Source organism: Hypomesus nipponensis, chromosome 20, assembly GCF_054491055.1.
Source record: "Hypomesus nipponensis isolate SF chromosome 20, ASM5449105v1, whole genome shotgun sequence".
Classification (NCBI taxonomy): Eukaryota; Metazoa; Chordata; class Actinopteri; order Osmeriformes; family Osmeridae; genus Hypomesus; species Hypomesus nipponensis.
Genome location: NC_140380.1, coordinates 5,282,050 through 5,297,981, shown reverse-complemented (window position 1 = coordinate 5,297,981; position 15,932 = coordinate 5,282,050). Strand labels below are relative to the sequence as shown.

Here is a 15,932-nt window from a genome sequence, read left to right as displayed (position 1 = left end):
CTACATGTCTGTTCTGCATGCAGGATGTTGGGACGTGACACAGACTGAGCCTCCAGTCGCAATCGCTGTTCTCATTGGATCCCGGACGGTGTCTCATTCACACCAGTCCTTTTGTCAGCCTTCAACAACAAAAAAGGGGGAATAACTGAGCCCTTTGGTGCTTGTGTAGTGCTGCATACACTAAGTACCCAGGAACAGTTACGGTCTGCATGTGATAGGTTATGCCCTTGAAGTAGCAGAGCATTGCATGTGCACTCCTCAAACAGTGTGGAATCTACAGCCGTGGCCAAAAGTATTGGGAGCGACATACATTTTGTGTTTGCAAAGCTTGCTGGGCCTTGGCATAAAATGACTGCTAACATAATTTCAGTAAGTCATATCATCAGCACAGGGGAAAGTGTGAGCTAGTTCTAGCCAGGTGAAATCACTCTATCATTCTGATTGGATTTTAAGAGCAGATTGACTGCTGTAAAAGAGGGGACTATTTGCATATATTGAACATTTCCGCCCCCCAAAAACGAACCAGCAGACTTTGCAAAACACATTTGTCATTGCCAAAACTTATGGCCACGACTGGACAGCAATAATGAGCAATAGTGAGTATTGAGTTAAAGAGTAGTGCCGTTTTTCGCTACACTGAGAGAATGAACTTTGATAGCATGTGGCAGGACAATCTAATTGGCTACCGTCCTCTCATCCTCAATGCTAACATCCCAAAAAAGAACTGAAGGAACTAAAATAATTTCTCAAATAAATGAAACCCAAAATGTGATTTTTCCTCTCAACAATACAGTCTGCCCTGATCAATGGAGGCTTAGTTTAGGTTAATAAAAACCTGGTTAATAATATACGACTGAAAATAGACAGGTATAATAACTGGCATTTGGCGTACTAAAGAAAACCACTCTTCTGTGACTTTCTTTTCATAGTTTTGTTCTTGTTTTTTTGGGGGGGCCTCTGTCATAACTACCCTTAAACCACATAGGATAAAACCACCTGAATTCAACGTGAACACACACACGCACACAGACATACACATTCCACAGTGCGTTCGCGTCGACTCGGCACGCCAAAGTTTCGCCAAGCCACCGCCATTCCTCCGTCTCAGCGGATGAGTTCCCCCGGCGGCTCTCGACGAGGTTGTCAGCTCTGGGGGCCTCCTGCCTTGTCATTGCCCCCGGTGTTAAGCACCGACCTGCGGGCCCCCCGAGCGACAGACTCTCCCCACCGACTCCCCCACGCTGGCAAGCCCAGCAAACATGTCCGTCAACCGGGGAATTACACCAAGATTAGAGGGAAGCATTTTCGGAGCGCCGAAACACGACAGCTCAGGCCTTTGAGCTATTGGCTCGGTTACGCATGTTTGTACCCTCCCCCCCTCCACACACACACACGCACACACACAGGCGTGCGCGCACACGCACGTTGGGGGCCAACCCAGTCCACGTTGTTTCGTTGCGCAACGTTTGCACTTCAGCATCCTTCTTGTGTTCACTAATATTTACGGACAGAGCGGATTGGTCCGCTAGCTAAACAGATCAGCTAATGAGATCTTCTCCTGGAACCGCCTGTTGCTGGCTCTCGACCATCCCTTTCTGCCATGCCCGACCGGAGACACAGTCTATACATGCACTTAACAGATGCCCCACCCCCTCGCCCCCCCCCCCCCCGTTCCTCCCCTTTACCAGCACGAATCGCGCTGCAGACCCGATGTGTACTGTACATTCGAGTGCTTCTTCTGTGCTAGCTATGAGCCAAGTAGGGGGAGGCTGGTTCCGGAAAGGGGGCTCAACCTTTCCAAGCCGAGTACAAGGCCCCTCGGTCCCCTCGGAGCTTTGACCGGCAGCTCCTGTCGCAAGACGTTGCCAGTGAGTCAGCGCTTTTGTCCTCCGCCCCCCCCCCCCCCCCCCCCCCAACCCATCATCACATTCTGGAACGTGTCCGTTTCCCCACAGCCTCCGGAATGAGACGGGATGGACGGCGTCCACCAAACGTTTGAACCGGGGGGGGGGGGGGGGGGGAAACCCCCTTCCTTGCGTGGCGCGAAACGTTTCTCTTCGTTTCGTACGTTGAAACGGCGCCCGATTGGGCCCCCCCCCCCCACCCCGGTCATGCGTGAAATGAGGGCCTTGGGCGCACGTACACGGGCACACAGCGCCGAGGGAACCGGCCAGTGTGACTACAAGGCAGGGAAGCCAGGAGACAGAGAGGGGGGCAGGGGGAGGGGTAGGCACCCGGTGGCACCCGGATGCCAGAAATGTGATGTGACTTCCCCTAACGGCAGCCGAACACATCCTGACCTCAACGTGGTCTCTGGGGCCGGTCCGGTCGTTGTCCTCATCCAGGAATGAACCCTCAGCTGGTTGCGGTCGACCAACTGAGGCTGGGAGAGTCGTTTCTTACTGGTAGTGGTCACCGAACAAACAGCCAGCTGCTGCACTGTGTCTGGAATAGTTATGTAATCGGCGAAACGCTATGAGGGAACCTTTTCTGGGCCAAGCCACAAGCCAGCTCTTCAAGTGTGGGATATAGCTCCTGCTTTGCCGACACACGCAAACGCACACGGCGTGCACCAAATTCCCGCCCACAAACACAGAACACCCACATGCCTCTTTTTTGCCATCCCATGTCGTGTCCACGACTCCTCAAAATTAGAGAGGCTCTCCGCCAACTCGGCCCTCGAGCAGGTCTCGGGGGCCGTCGGAGAGCGGATACAGAGAGGAGCGCTAGCTAGCCGGGCCCAGCCCCTCAACCGCCACGGCCGGGGCGCACCGAGACACCGTTGTCATGACAACAGCTGGGATTTGCTGCAACCCGAGTGGAGCACGGGGGGAAAGGGAGGGGAGGGGAGGGGAGGGGAGGGGAGGGGAGGGGAGGAGAGGAGAGGAGAGGAGAGGAGAGGAGAGGAGAGGAGAGGAGAGGAGAGGAGAGGAGAGGAGAGGAGAGGAGAGGAGAGGAGAGGAGAGGAGAGGAGAGGAGAGGAGAGGAGAGGAGAGGAGAGGAGAGGAAGGGAGGGGGTGCCAGGGGAACAGCTGGAATGGTGCAGCCCAACCTCCCTCTGGCCTCAGCTTACACTCCGACACAACACAGGCCCCCCCCACCCCACCGCCAAAACCCTTCTCCAAATCTTTCACAGTGTTCTCCTTCACGCGGCGCCCAAGAAGCGTCCCTCTTGATTAGTAACCGTTTGTACTGGAGGTGGAGTGCTCTCAGGCCAAGGAGACGACACACTGTACTGTAGCCTGTTCACGTCCAGTGTTACAGCGAGAACACGGCCTGCATTTACAGCCAAGAGTTTGAAGAACATTTACGTTACATGTATTCATTTAGCAGACGCTTTTATCCAAAGCGACTTCCAAGAGAGAGCTTTACAAAAGTGCATAGGTCGCTGATCATAACAACGAGATAGACCCCAAAACATTGCGGGCAGCCAAAACACGAAGCATACATTGTGAAAAGCAAAAACGTGCCAATGGGAAGAACTATAAGAGCATGTAGTTAAACGAGTTACAAATTAAACAACATGAACCTCAAACAGTGCAAGAGTGTACTCGCAGAAAAAGCAACTCTTAAGTACGGTCATAGCAATCAGTTCTTCAGATCTGCTCGGATCCTGCACTCTGTCTTATATTAGACTGAAGGATTCCACATATGTGTTGTGTTTTCCAAACCCATACAGGTCATGTGTTTCACATAATACCAGTACAGAGTTGCCGGTATTGAATGTGAATTGACCACAGGACCGTGCTGCCATTTATAAGTTCCCTTTTACAAAGTAGCGTCATACTCTGCAATTTCCACAATCAAGACTTCCCGGCCAAAATGAAATACATTTAAAAACGAAATCACTAACCCTTACGGCACAGTAGTTATGCGCGATTATCTTGATAGCTCACAAAAAAAAAGAGAAAAAAAAAGAAGAGAATTCCAATTAACTGTCAGAGTAATTTTCTGCCTCCTTCATCAATCTCATGAGAGGGCAAGTTACTGGCTGCAGTCAGTAGCCGTAGGGGGCTGACACGACTGGTTTGTTTTGTTGCATGTTCTTGTAAACTGCCTGCTGTGTTTCCATGTATGTGTGTCCTGCCTGCCTGTCTGTGTGGAAGGCTGTCGTCTTCTAGATTCATGTCACTAACCCAACCCGCCCGTCTCCAAACCTTCTCCGACTGTGATATACATGTACATATATCTGTGTTTTAAATGTGCATTCAAACGAGTCTCTCCTCTAAACTCTTCTTCTTTTCCCTTTGTTGTTTTTTTTCTTCCGACTGTCCACTCTCTGCGAGGGCAGAGCATCTTGGGATTGAATTTATGGGTATGGAACAATGCTTCGTTTCGATTCGCTCCCCGACGAGCTGCGTCGAGCCGCCTCAAACTCCCTCCCTTTGACATGCTCCCCATTCCCTTTGCCCGGGTGGACTCTAAAGCAAACGCTCCCCGTCGATTGTCCGATCCATCTGTCAATCAAACCGTGCGGTGCGACTCATTGGGCTGAAAAAGAAAATTGTGGGACTGACCCTCCAAGACGAGCATAGGTGTCTTCTGCAGCCCTCTTTTGCCACACACACACACACACACACATTTCACCTTTTTACGACAAGCCCCTTGAGCAAAGGCTATTCACAGTTGGATGAAAATGCTTTTAAATCAAGAGACAGGAAATGCTTGTTTTCCAAAAAGGTTCAATGAAGCTCTACGACCCAGCCTCTCCCAAGGGAGCAGGGCTCCGCAGAAATGAGTCGGAAGCTGCCAGAAGCTTTTCCCAACTGCGGGTGATGTCGGAGCGCTGTGCGTAAGCGTAAAGTGTTTACGTCAGAATGGATGGGGAGTGCCCACTCCAGTAATGTCTTCCACTTAGTCGCGTCAGCACTAGTATAAATGGATTCACTTTACACACTCATTCAATCTCTCTCTCTCTCTCTCTCTCTCTCTCTCTCTCTCTCTCTCTCTCTCTCTCTCTCTCTGTCTCCTCAATGAGGGTTGCAGATAGAACACCAAGTTTGCTTTATGATGCACCCTGCTCCACCTCCCCCCGCCCCCTGCCCTGTTGTAACAAGCATGCTATGCCAAGTCTACAATTGAATACCCCCCTCCTCCTCATCCTCCTCTTCACTCCCCCATGCCCGCCATCCCCTCCTCTCGCACGCCTCTCTCCATCTACCGAATCGACAGATCCTCACCCGCACCCTTTCCTCCTCAGATCCCCCCCTCTTTAAATCTCCTCCCCTCTGCTCATTCGAGCCTCTGTTCCGGTCGTGTGTTTCTGTATGCGACCCTCCCCCTTCCCCCCTCCCCCCATCTTGCTCCCGATCGAGCCTCGCACAGTCCGCTTGAACGCGCCAGTCATCTCCGCCTTCAGGGGGCGGCCCTGCTGCCGATAGGCTCCACCCCCCCCAAGTGGTTGACCTGGAGTGGTGCGAGCATGCCGTTCTCTCCTCGCGACATGCAGTCACCTTCCGTGTCTCTCATGTTGCTCCCCGTTTTTGTCGATTCCTTTCTCATGAAACCTGTCCTGTGGTTCCGATATCAATATTTATTTTTGTTCATCCGTAGATGCCTTGCTGTGCTTGAGCTTTGACAGCCTACCTGTCTCGGCGACACATGGCGGAGATACATTTGGGAGTGGCCGGGAATGGTTGTACTCCCGGGTCTCTCCCCCTCACTAGAGTATTCGTCATCATCACAAGATAACAACCAATAAGGATGAAATATTCCCCTGTTTGTCGCCATAAATAAATCGCCGTCTCGGTGATTTATTTATAGAGTCGGAGAACAGACCCACGGCGACATGCCCGGGTGAGGGGAGAGTCGACCTCGGATTGGAGGAACTGTACGAGTGCAATTCGTTTTTTTTTTATTACATTATTTATCATTGGCCGACCAGTATCACAGGAGTGGTTCTATGGGAAAGGAAAGAAATGCCGGGGAATCTCTTTGAACTTCATCAGTTTTGTTTGTGCGCTTGTCGTGGGAAATGCATCGTGCAAAAGCTTTGGTCAACAGTGTCTTTGGCGAAATAATCGCAATGTTGTATGTTATCTAGCAGATCAGGAAGTCCTTATCGGGTTTCCTGCTTTGGGGCAATGTGTCTGTCGAAAGGGGGGGCCTCTTGCGACAGGAACTTAGAGCACAGAGAGGCAGAGACATCCCCCACGGAGGACAGAGGGAGGCTGGGGGGAGGCTAGGAGTGGCTGGGGGGTCCTCTGTAGCACGGAGGACAGAGGGAGGCTGGGGGGAGGCTGGGAGGCCGACAGCGCTGAGGCCACGGAGAAGCTGAGAAGATCCACATGGTCTCCGGATGACGAGAGAGGTCCTTTTAGAGGCAGAGCAGGAGAGTTGGGGGCCCAGCAGCAGAGAGTGAGGTCTGTTTCGGATTCCTTTTCTGGCACACGCTCGCGTGTCCGTGACAGCTGCATTGGGTTGGCCACAGCCAGTGCTCAGCCCAGCCTAATTCTGAATTATGGACCTGTTAAGCAACTAAGGAGAACACTCAGACCTCACACATTCCAATAGAACACACGGGCACTTTAGAGAGCACTGTGGAGGCGAGCATAGCCAGAATGGATCGGTACCATTATGAAGACACGATGAGTTAAATGTAGGAACCACAACCGTTAGTCCCGGGGCCGTTTGCTGACGGGAGGTCGCAGTTCAGGGCCGTGGGTGTGTGAGAGAGAGTGGAGGTGACAGGCAAGGCAGAGACCTGCGTATAGACTCTGTGAACGTGTAAACCGACTGTATAGGCCTTTTAAAGAACGTGTTTTTTTTCCTTCTGGTTATCGTGTGTCTGTGTGTGTGTTGTGTGTGTGTGTGTCGTGTGTGTGTGTGTGTGTGTGTGTCGTGTGTGTGCGTCATTTCCACAGAGGCGGAGGCACTGTATCAGAAGAGAGTGCTGACAATCACGGGGATCTGTGTGGCATTGTTGGTCGTAGGCATTGTGTGCGTCGTGGCCTACTGCAAAACCAAGTAAGTCACCCATGCGCTCCTCTTCAACCAAATGCGTCACTTCCGCCACACCTGGCGGTGAACGGTCGTGTCATCTGTTGTGGCTCGCCGCGCTATTGGTCAGATTGCGTTGGACTTCATATGAGGCTTGCTTCAAATTCCGGGAGACGTTGTGCTGCTTTGGCACTTTAAGGCAAAGGATAGATTCTGTGTTTGCCAAACTGTACATAGTACAATGTACACTGCTTATAGGTGGGAAAATGGTATTATGAGAATGAGAAACATTTGGAAAAGTAGTCCTATGCACTCCAAAATGCACAGGACACAACCCGAAATGTTTCGAAAGCACCCCACGCCGACAAAAAATGTTTTCATCGTGAGCATTTGGAATGAGGCATATTGTAGAACATCAGCGATGCTCGTTTCCCCCGCTGGGCCGAAGCCAACTTCTGAACGATCCCATATGAAAAAGCGTTTAGTCGTTGTCGGTTTAGGCGAATGACAGCTCTGTGCTCCCCAGGAAACAGAGGAGGAAGATGCACAATCACCTGCGGCAGAACATGTGCGCAGATCACCCTAATCGGAACCTGGCGAACGGACCTAATCACCCAGGTCCTGGGCCGGAAGACATCCCTATGGTTGACGTGAGTCTGACAATCCACACTCTCGTGTTCCTGCTTTTGTTTGTACCAAGCCACACCTACCCACGTATGCAACGTGGAATCCCCTCGCAAGACAAACTGTGTTTAGGACGCTATGGTTCGAGCGGTTCGGGGGATGGTTGGCTTCTTGCACGCACATGGTGATGGTTTCTCCCTGTCCCACAGTACATCTCGAAGAACGTCCCGCCGACGGAGCGAGTCATTCGACACGGAACAGAAGCTTCCTTCCCAGGGAGCCAAGCGTCTTCCAGATCCCACAATTCCTCCACCCGGGCCCACTCATCCACCCACAGGTAGGAGCCAATCCCCTTGCCCATGCTGATAGACACTCCCTTATATCTTTAGCAGCTAGTCAGCAGCTAGTCAGCTAGTCACTCCACCAGAGAGTCCACACCCTCCAGCAAGGAGACCACACCCTCCACCTCCATCGGAGAGCCCACACCTTCCACCTCCATCAGAGAGCCCACACCCTCCACCTCCATCAGAGAGCCCACACCGTCCACCTCCACCAGAGAGCCCACACCCTCCACCAGAGAGCCCACACCCTCCACCTCCACCAGGGAGCCCACACTCTCCACCTCCACCAGAGAGCCCACATCCTCCACCTCCACCAGGGAGCCCACACTCTCCACCTCCACCAGAGAGCCCACATCCTCCACCAGGGAGCCCACACTCTCCACCTCCACCAGAGAGCCCACATCCTCCACCTCCACCAGGGAGCCCACACTCTCCACCTCCACCAGAGAGCCCACATCCTCCACCTCCACCAGAGAGCCCACACCCTCCAAATGCATGCCCACCACCCTTCACATCCCGCGGCATCCCCGTTTAGCTCAGATCCGCGCCGCGAAAACCCTCTCCACCACATCATCAGTTCCCCCCCCCCACCCCCCAGAGACACGTTGAGTGAACCCAGGCTTGTCTCGCCCCCCGCCCCCCCCCCTCCCCCCCCCTCTCGGTGGACAGACACGAGGAGCGGACGTGGAGCCTGGAGCGGACGGACAGCGTCCTGTCGGACTCCCCCTCGGGCATGATGTCGTCCTCCGTGGGGACCAGCAAATGCAACAGTCCTGCGTGCATGGAGGCCCGGGCCAAGCGTGCACCACACTGTGGCTTTGCTGAGTCCCAGCGGGCGGGCCTGCCCTACGGCGACTCCTTCGACTCGCTGGGGGACTCCCCGCACAGCGACAGGTGGGACTGGAAGGGACACTCCACAGCTCGCCCCCTCCCCCACCCGGCCCCCGGCACACCCCTGGGTGGGCTTATGGCGCCGGGACGTGGCCTCGGGCCCATTTTAGGATGGCTCCTTTGGCTGCTGGCTCTCTATCGCCCCCTAGAGGCCGGCTCCGGTACTGTGACAGACTCAATGGCAAACGAAAATCGACGAGCGGAGGGGTGGGGGGTGCAGTTCTCAGGTGGGTGTTTACGAAAGGGGACTTCTGAAGTGTAGGCAGGGCGTTGTCCTTCGAGAGCGAGGTAAGAGGAGTGGGATGGGGAACATGGACGTCGACGTCATTTGACAAGGCTCCACTCCATTCCGAAGGGACAGCTTTTTCCATGTCGTCCAGTTTCAGTTGCCAGAGGCTGTTCTGGGGGAAGGGGGGGTGCTCAACCTTGGACTCTCTTGTGGCCCCCCCTTAAATGTAGAGTCTGAATATTTATAAACATGGTCTTTTGCCTGTTAACGCCTGCAATGCGGGGAAGAACATTTCATGACAACAGTAACGTTACAAGTAACTGGCCCCTCTAACAGCACAGCTGGCCCCATAACTACCCCCCCCCCCCAGTTAATCCTAGAACCTCCCCTGTCGTTGACCGGAGATAGCCCCTTCAGTGCAGCTGCGTGTTGAATTTGAAAAGCGCTGTGTCAAGTCGATTGCTAACCCTCGCCACCTCTCCAGTACGTGTCAGGAAAAACAGGCATCGGTATACCGCAAGGACTTCATTAGGAGGGCAGAACAACAGCTGATCTCAGGGGTGGAGCGTCGGTCTCAGGGGCGTCGCTCCTCTTCCCTCCTCTTGTCGACTCGACAGTTCCTTTCTCCCTCTGGGAACGACTCCATGACACACACAAACATGATTGGGAGTCACGTCTCGCTCCTTGTGTTCCGCTAACCGAACCGCTTGCAAAACAGAGCCGTTGTGGCAGGGGTACAGGCCGATCAATGTCATTTTCTTTGAGAACCTTTTCTCCTCCACGTGTTCGTGGTAGCGGATCAACACGAACCTGCCAGCCAATGGGATTTTGCGTTTAGTTTGCTGGTGTTAGTTTGTCAATGGATTTGTCTTGGTGCTCAGGATGTCATGAGAAGCAGGGTTTAAGTGAAGCGCTGAGGGAGTTTGTACGTGGGTTGCCATTGGGTTTTCCAGGTGCCGGTTTCCTAAAGTGGGCATGGTGTCATGTCCCAGTGCCATTGAAAAGAGGGTGTGGAGAAACTTCTTTAGACATGTCCTCACCAGTGTGTATTCTACTGTGTAATCATGTTGAAAGTGGGTGAAACCGTGTAAATACCGTGACCGAAACTACCACTCGGGTCCTAGTCTGATGTTTTGTTCCAGTGTACTGGTGTGGGTGTCCGTGTCCTATGTCTTTGGCCGACAGACCGCCTAACATCTGCTGTTGTTTGGCATGGTCCTCCTATCCCCTTCCTTCCTTTTATCCTTCCTTCCTTCCTGCCTCTTTCCCCTCTCCCCCAATTCCACTTTACTCTTCTTGGTCCCCCCTTCTCTTTTCGCCCTTCCTCTCCTCCTCCTTCCCCCTGTCCTGCCCTGCAGGTACGTGTCGGCCCTGACCACCCCGGCGCGCCTCTCCCCGGTGGAGTTCCATTACTCCCTGCCCCCACAGGTGCCTACCTTCCAGATCACCTCCCCCAACGCCATCCACGCCATGTCCCTCCCGCCGGCCGCCCGCGCCCCCTACCCCCCCGCGCCGGAGGACGACCCGCCCCTGCTGCGCCGCTACCAGGTGCCCCTGCACGACGCCCAGCGCCACGAGCCCTACCTGCAGCGGCGCGCCTACCCCGACGACAGCCAGCCCTCCAGCCCTTATCGGCTCACGCAGGACGAGGAGTACGAGACCACGCAGGAGTACCTCTCCTCCCTGGAGCAACCAAAGAGAAGCGGGCCGGGCCGGGCCGAGGGCGGCGGTGGGGGCAGGCGAGGCCCGAGGAGGTCCCGGTTGAACGGCCACGTGGCGCCGCGAGGCTACGAGGCGTCGCGGGACTACGGCTCCCGCAGCTGCCTGACGGACAGCGAGTCGGAGGAGGAGGAGGGGGAGACCACGCCCTTCCTCAGTATGCAGAACATGCACCCGGAGCCGTCCACCATCTACAGGCCGGCGGACAGTCGGACTTTTCACCCCGCCGGTCGGCACGGAGGGCGCGGGAACAGCAGACAGACGCACTCGCGCTCCAAACCAGACAATGCCCACCACTAGAGAGAGAGAGAGAGAACGCGATGTTACCAACGCAAATCTATATACCATAGACCTGCACCTATAAGAAATATTTTTATTTTATATAACTGACAGATATTCTAAACAAATGAAATATTTATTTTCATTTTAGCAAAAGTTGTCTACTAGTTAACAGCAGAGACTTTTTTATAGGGAAAACTCTATTTATATGTACATTTTGATTTACAGCATAAAAAAGACGTGCCAATTTTTTCACAACTTAAAAAATAGAGTAATATTGTGGTGCCTTTTGCTGTATGCCGATGACAGAGGTTCAACGGAGGTTTTTTGTAGCCTTTCTTATATCAACGCCTCATTTTTTTATACACGTTTGCTCTTGAGTTTTTCCTTTTCTTTCGGTCCTTTTTTTCTTTCCAGGTTTCGTTCTTTGGGGAATCTAGCCCTGTTGGAACATCACTTCTCCTTCCACATCATGCAATACAAACCACTTCAACATAAGGTGTATGTTTACATGAATATGATTCGCCTATAGAACTTATCATTTGACCTTTTTGCCGGTAGGAAAAATCGGAGAAATGCAGCAACGCAGATCCTTTTTTCGCCTCTCTGAGTGTGTTTGGGGGGGACGGGGACGACGACGACAACGTGTGCGTGCGTGTGTGTGTGTGGACGCCCTTTTTAGGCGCACGTGGGCACAATCTGTGTGTTTCACCGGATGTTAGATGTGAGACGGCCGGCGTGCGGCTCTGTTGGGCGCCCAAAGCGAGGCGTGTCCGCCGAGGGCTGCTGCTGCTGAAGCGAGACTGAGAGGAGGGTTCGGGCTCTCCCCGGGTCGGTCGTTCTGCACGGAGTCGCTCGATGGACATCTGCCTGCTCCCCCCCCCCCCCCCCCCTCCTATAGTGTCCCAACAGGGTATATGTCAGCCTCACTGGCGGTAGCCCCGCCTCCGATCTCCTGGCCTATCTGTGATTCTACTGAGAAATGCCATTGGCCAGTGAAAGAGTTGGTGCAGGGTTATCCCAGCCATCCTCGATAGTGCCGCCGCAAAGAGACTGAACTGGAAGAAGAAGAAGAAGAGAAAGAGAGAAAGAAACCGAACACGCCCCTCTTCCTTTCGTGGACTCTCTTCCTCCCTCCGCCACCATACATCCGTCGCTTCCTCCTTCATCCGACTCCACCCCTCCTCTCCCCGTCCTCGTCTGCCCCCTCTGCCCTCTGCCACCCCCCCCCCCGCGCGTTCCTGTGGCTGTAGAAACGGGTCACACGATGTCTCAGGATATCCACCTGCCCTCCGCCCCCTTTCCGCTCCCCTCTCCGACCAGCCCTTTTATGCCCCTCCCCCCTTGCCATCCCCCCTCCCCCCCCTCTCCTTGTGGCCCCCCCCGGCCTGCCGTGTCATCCGTCCTACCTAAGACTGACGTCGCTCGGAATACTCGGGAGGCGTAACCTTTCTGTTAGCCCCGCCCCTGAGCACTCCCATTGGCCGGAGAGAGAGAGAGAAGAGGAAGAGGCGTCACGGCTGCAGCTCAGTCAGAAACCAACGAGAGAGAAATAGCTGTGAAACTCTGGAGGGTCACAAAATGCCAAAATATGCAACTTTCTATTTTTGTTCTGTTTGATGACAGGATCATTTTGTAAGAGGTGACTGTAGTGTGTTGTTTGACAATTATGTAATGCCTTTAGTGTAGAAGAAGTAACATGATATCGATACATATTTATATCCATTTATTATTTCCATGCAGTTATGCAGCCATCGCACTGTTTATTTTGACTTGTTCAGTCATGTCCATTGGTTGATTGTTTCCACTCAATGAAATGTTATTTTGTCACTCAGTCTAGACTAAACCAATATAACATGCAAGTCTCCTGTAACTTAAAACAACTTCCAAAGGCTCTCTCATTGGCTGAGCGCTGCTAAGTCTTGGTGAAAAGGATGGTATTTTGTTGCTCGTTGTAACGTGTCAGGTTATCAAATGGAGAAATCAAGAAAAATTGTTTGTCGATTGTCCACTGATGGTAAAGTCATTTTTAGGGGGGAAAAATTTAAAAACATGGAGGATGTTGAATTCCGTGACAGGAGCCAGTTGAGAGTCTTGCTTGATCGTGCACTTCAGTCAAATCAAAAGAGAGAGAGAAAAAAGATATATATGATTGATGTACCAAGACCAATCTTCAGAGGATATCAACCATTAGCGTATGGAAAGAAATGTATGTGTGGAAAGAAAACCCCAAATGCTGTCTTGTGAAGGAAGCCAGCATTGGATCGACACACACAGACAAGGGTTGTCTTTCACGTCTTACACGATTTCCCCCTCCGTTTCAGTTTCACCCCCTCCGGGTCTTATTTTGTACGTTTGACGAACCACAGAAGAAGACAATGCTTCTCTAGTTAGTTTAAATGTGATATCTCCTCTCCCCCGCGTTGCCCCTCTCTTCCACTCAATAGAAGTGCTGTCGGGCATACCCTGTCCCACCAGTCTCTCCTGATTTGGTTTCTGCCCCCCCCCTCAGCCCCCCCCCCTCTAATCCCTGAACCCCCACCGCCCTCGCTTGAAATGTTTGAACACATCTCCTCTGCATGTCCTTGTGGTCAAGGTTAGATGGGTGCATGGTTAAAAAAAAAAGACAAAAAAAGCAGCCGACTTATCTTTTCCAGTCAGTGAAAGTGTATTCATTTAACATTCAGCAATAAAAAAAAAGAACCGTCCCCCCCATGTCCATTCTTGGAATATGCTAGAAAAAAAAAGAGAAAACATGCGAGATTGTCATAGATTGTAAAATACGATGAAAAAAAATGAAAACCACTTATTCATATGAGAAAATAAACCTTTATTCATATCATTTTAACACCAAGTGGTCGTTCCTATGCGGATATGCTTCTTGTGTGTCTGGACTGGCTGTTTAACCATAACTGCATCTCATGTTTCCAGGGTCCTAAGTGTCATTGGCGCATATCTCTCAGAAACACTAACATTCCCTGTAAAAAGAAATAGGGAAAAATTTACACTTTAAGACTGGACAAACAAGCTGTCTGTGGAAAGACTTGACTAGTATTCGTTCTGGAGAACCCGTCAGATTTCAAGGACACTGGTTTGTGTTTAAGTTAGGCTGTCATATATGTGTTTATGTGGTAATGTTTTGTTTTTTTTCCTCTATGGTTAAAGGTACACATAGGAAACATGAACCTTTTCACACTTCCATTCCCCAGAGGCTGATATATCACTGGTTCAATGTCACTCTTCTGACTTTACTCACCAGACCCTTCCAGAACATTCATCTGGCTTTCATCAGAGCTCGAACACATGTCTTTCCCTGTGATGACCCTGATCAACTATCTGTTTTTATGTGCGCTCTGCTCCTCGATCCTGACATGCTAAAACATGTAACATGTGCTTTGTGTTATCCCAGACAGTCTTGCTCTGTCAATCGATGTGTAAGCAAGCCAGCGGGTGTGGCTGTGGAAGAGGTGGAACGACCAAAAGGAACCGTCTCAGACACAACATGGCAGTGCCACGCTGCAGAGGGCAAGCGTTTGACGATCTTCGAACAGCACGCTGGCCAAATAAGTGTTCGGTCTCAAGGAGGCTAGATCAAAAGAGAAGCTACTTCCAGACCAAGCTTTGGAGACACCCCGCCAAAGGTCCACAGAAATACTCGGAGAGCCACAGCCTGCATAATGTGTTCACTGTTCTGTACAAACATACATGTTGATCGACATCTCCTGTGTTCAGAGCTTGGAGCAATGGCCTTGGTTGCCAACCAAAACGTTCAGCTTGCTTTTGTATGTAGTGAACCCACACACAAACACACGCACGTTTTTCATCATTTCGAGGCCATACCTTTTCATTGGATTTTAGTTTTCCTTCATGCCAGTACAGTATTTCCTGTATTCACAGTAAGGTCACATCATGGCATCTATCGAATTTCGATAACTATGTCTACTACATTCCTGTTCCACTATTTAGCAACAGTGAAACGGGGCTCAAATCATGGTTGGAAACTTTACATTGTAACTTTCACAAGTGAGAAGACAGATTGCTTTCAAGGGGGTACTATGTGAGATATTTCACCATGAGTATTTCAACTGTTCAGATCAATTTGGCAATTGAGCACTCGCTGTTCCACTACATCTGTTTTTAACTCATTGGCAAGGTCAAAATCCTTAAAAGCAATCCCTTAAAAGCTGTTCTGGCATAACATTACAGTGAGTGCAAAGACAAGAAACTGGCCCTTTTGTTCAATGTTGCGCATCTAAGTCGTCACGTTACACAAAACTTGGCCTGCATCGAAGAAATCTAGGATTCTAGAAATGCTAGGAGTCTGTTTCTTCCATCACAGTGTTGTACATTGTAACAATCTCAGAAATGATTTACATGTGGGACATTTGAGGAGTGAAGAATCTCTGGGAGTCAGACTAGATGTCAGTTTATTGGCTAGAAGCTGCCTCCATCATAGCTTTACCGGATTATGATTATTATCATTTCTTTATAATGGTTTCAGTTTATTTAAAAGATGACTAATGGATTTTGGTTGTTAATGTGTTCATTGTTAATGGCTGTTGTCTGGTTATTGTCTTTGAGATCCCATTAGAACTATAAATCTTAATTCCAGTTTGGCTGTTATGAATCTCCAAAAGTAGGACACACACTCGCGAACAGCTAAATATACTCTATGTAATTTACCAATGTTTTCAGAGCTGTGAAATTGCATTGAAAATGGCTCTTGGTTTTTAAGACTCATGATGTGAAGAAGGCAACATTTGAGTTGTGAGGGCTAAACAAGGCTTATTTTCAGCGGAAATTGCAACAAGATTATTTGAAGCCTTCATTTGGATCCTTACAGTCTGTTAGCAACCCACGACAGAGAACATGACATCATGGTCACATCACATGTCTCATTGACCCACACG

General features: G+C 51.2%; 1 protein-coding gene across 3 annotated transcripts in view; it reads left to right on the top strand.

Annotated features, from left to right (window-relative positions):
- The window catches only part of nrg2a (neuregulin 2a), a 61,906-nt gene extending 50,519 nt beyond the window's left edge, over window positions 1–11,387 (top strand). For 2 of the 3 annotated variants that reach the window (XM_084683681.1, XM_084683682.1), the window contains exons 6-11: window positions 4,292–4,315; window positions 6,864–6,966; window positions 7,466–7,589; window positions 7,773–7,900; window positions 8,574–8,798; window positions 10,383–11,387. In XM_084683681.1, the coding sequence (XP_084539807.1) occupies window positions 4,292–4,315; window positions 6,864–6,966; window positions 7,466–7,589; window positions 7,773–7,900; window positions 8,574–8,798; window positions 10,383–11,043 (1,265 nt within the window). In that variant the 3' untranslated portion in view covers window positions 11,044–11,387. The remainder of the gene's footprint in view (window positions 1–4,291; window positions 4,316–6,863; window positions 6,967–7,465; window positions 7,590–7,772; window positions 7,901–8,573; window positions 8,799–10,382) is intronic. The other variant, XM_084683683.1, reaches the window with a different exon arrangement.
- The last annotated feature ends 4,545 nt before the right edge of the window (window positions 11,388–15,932 follow it).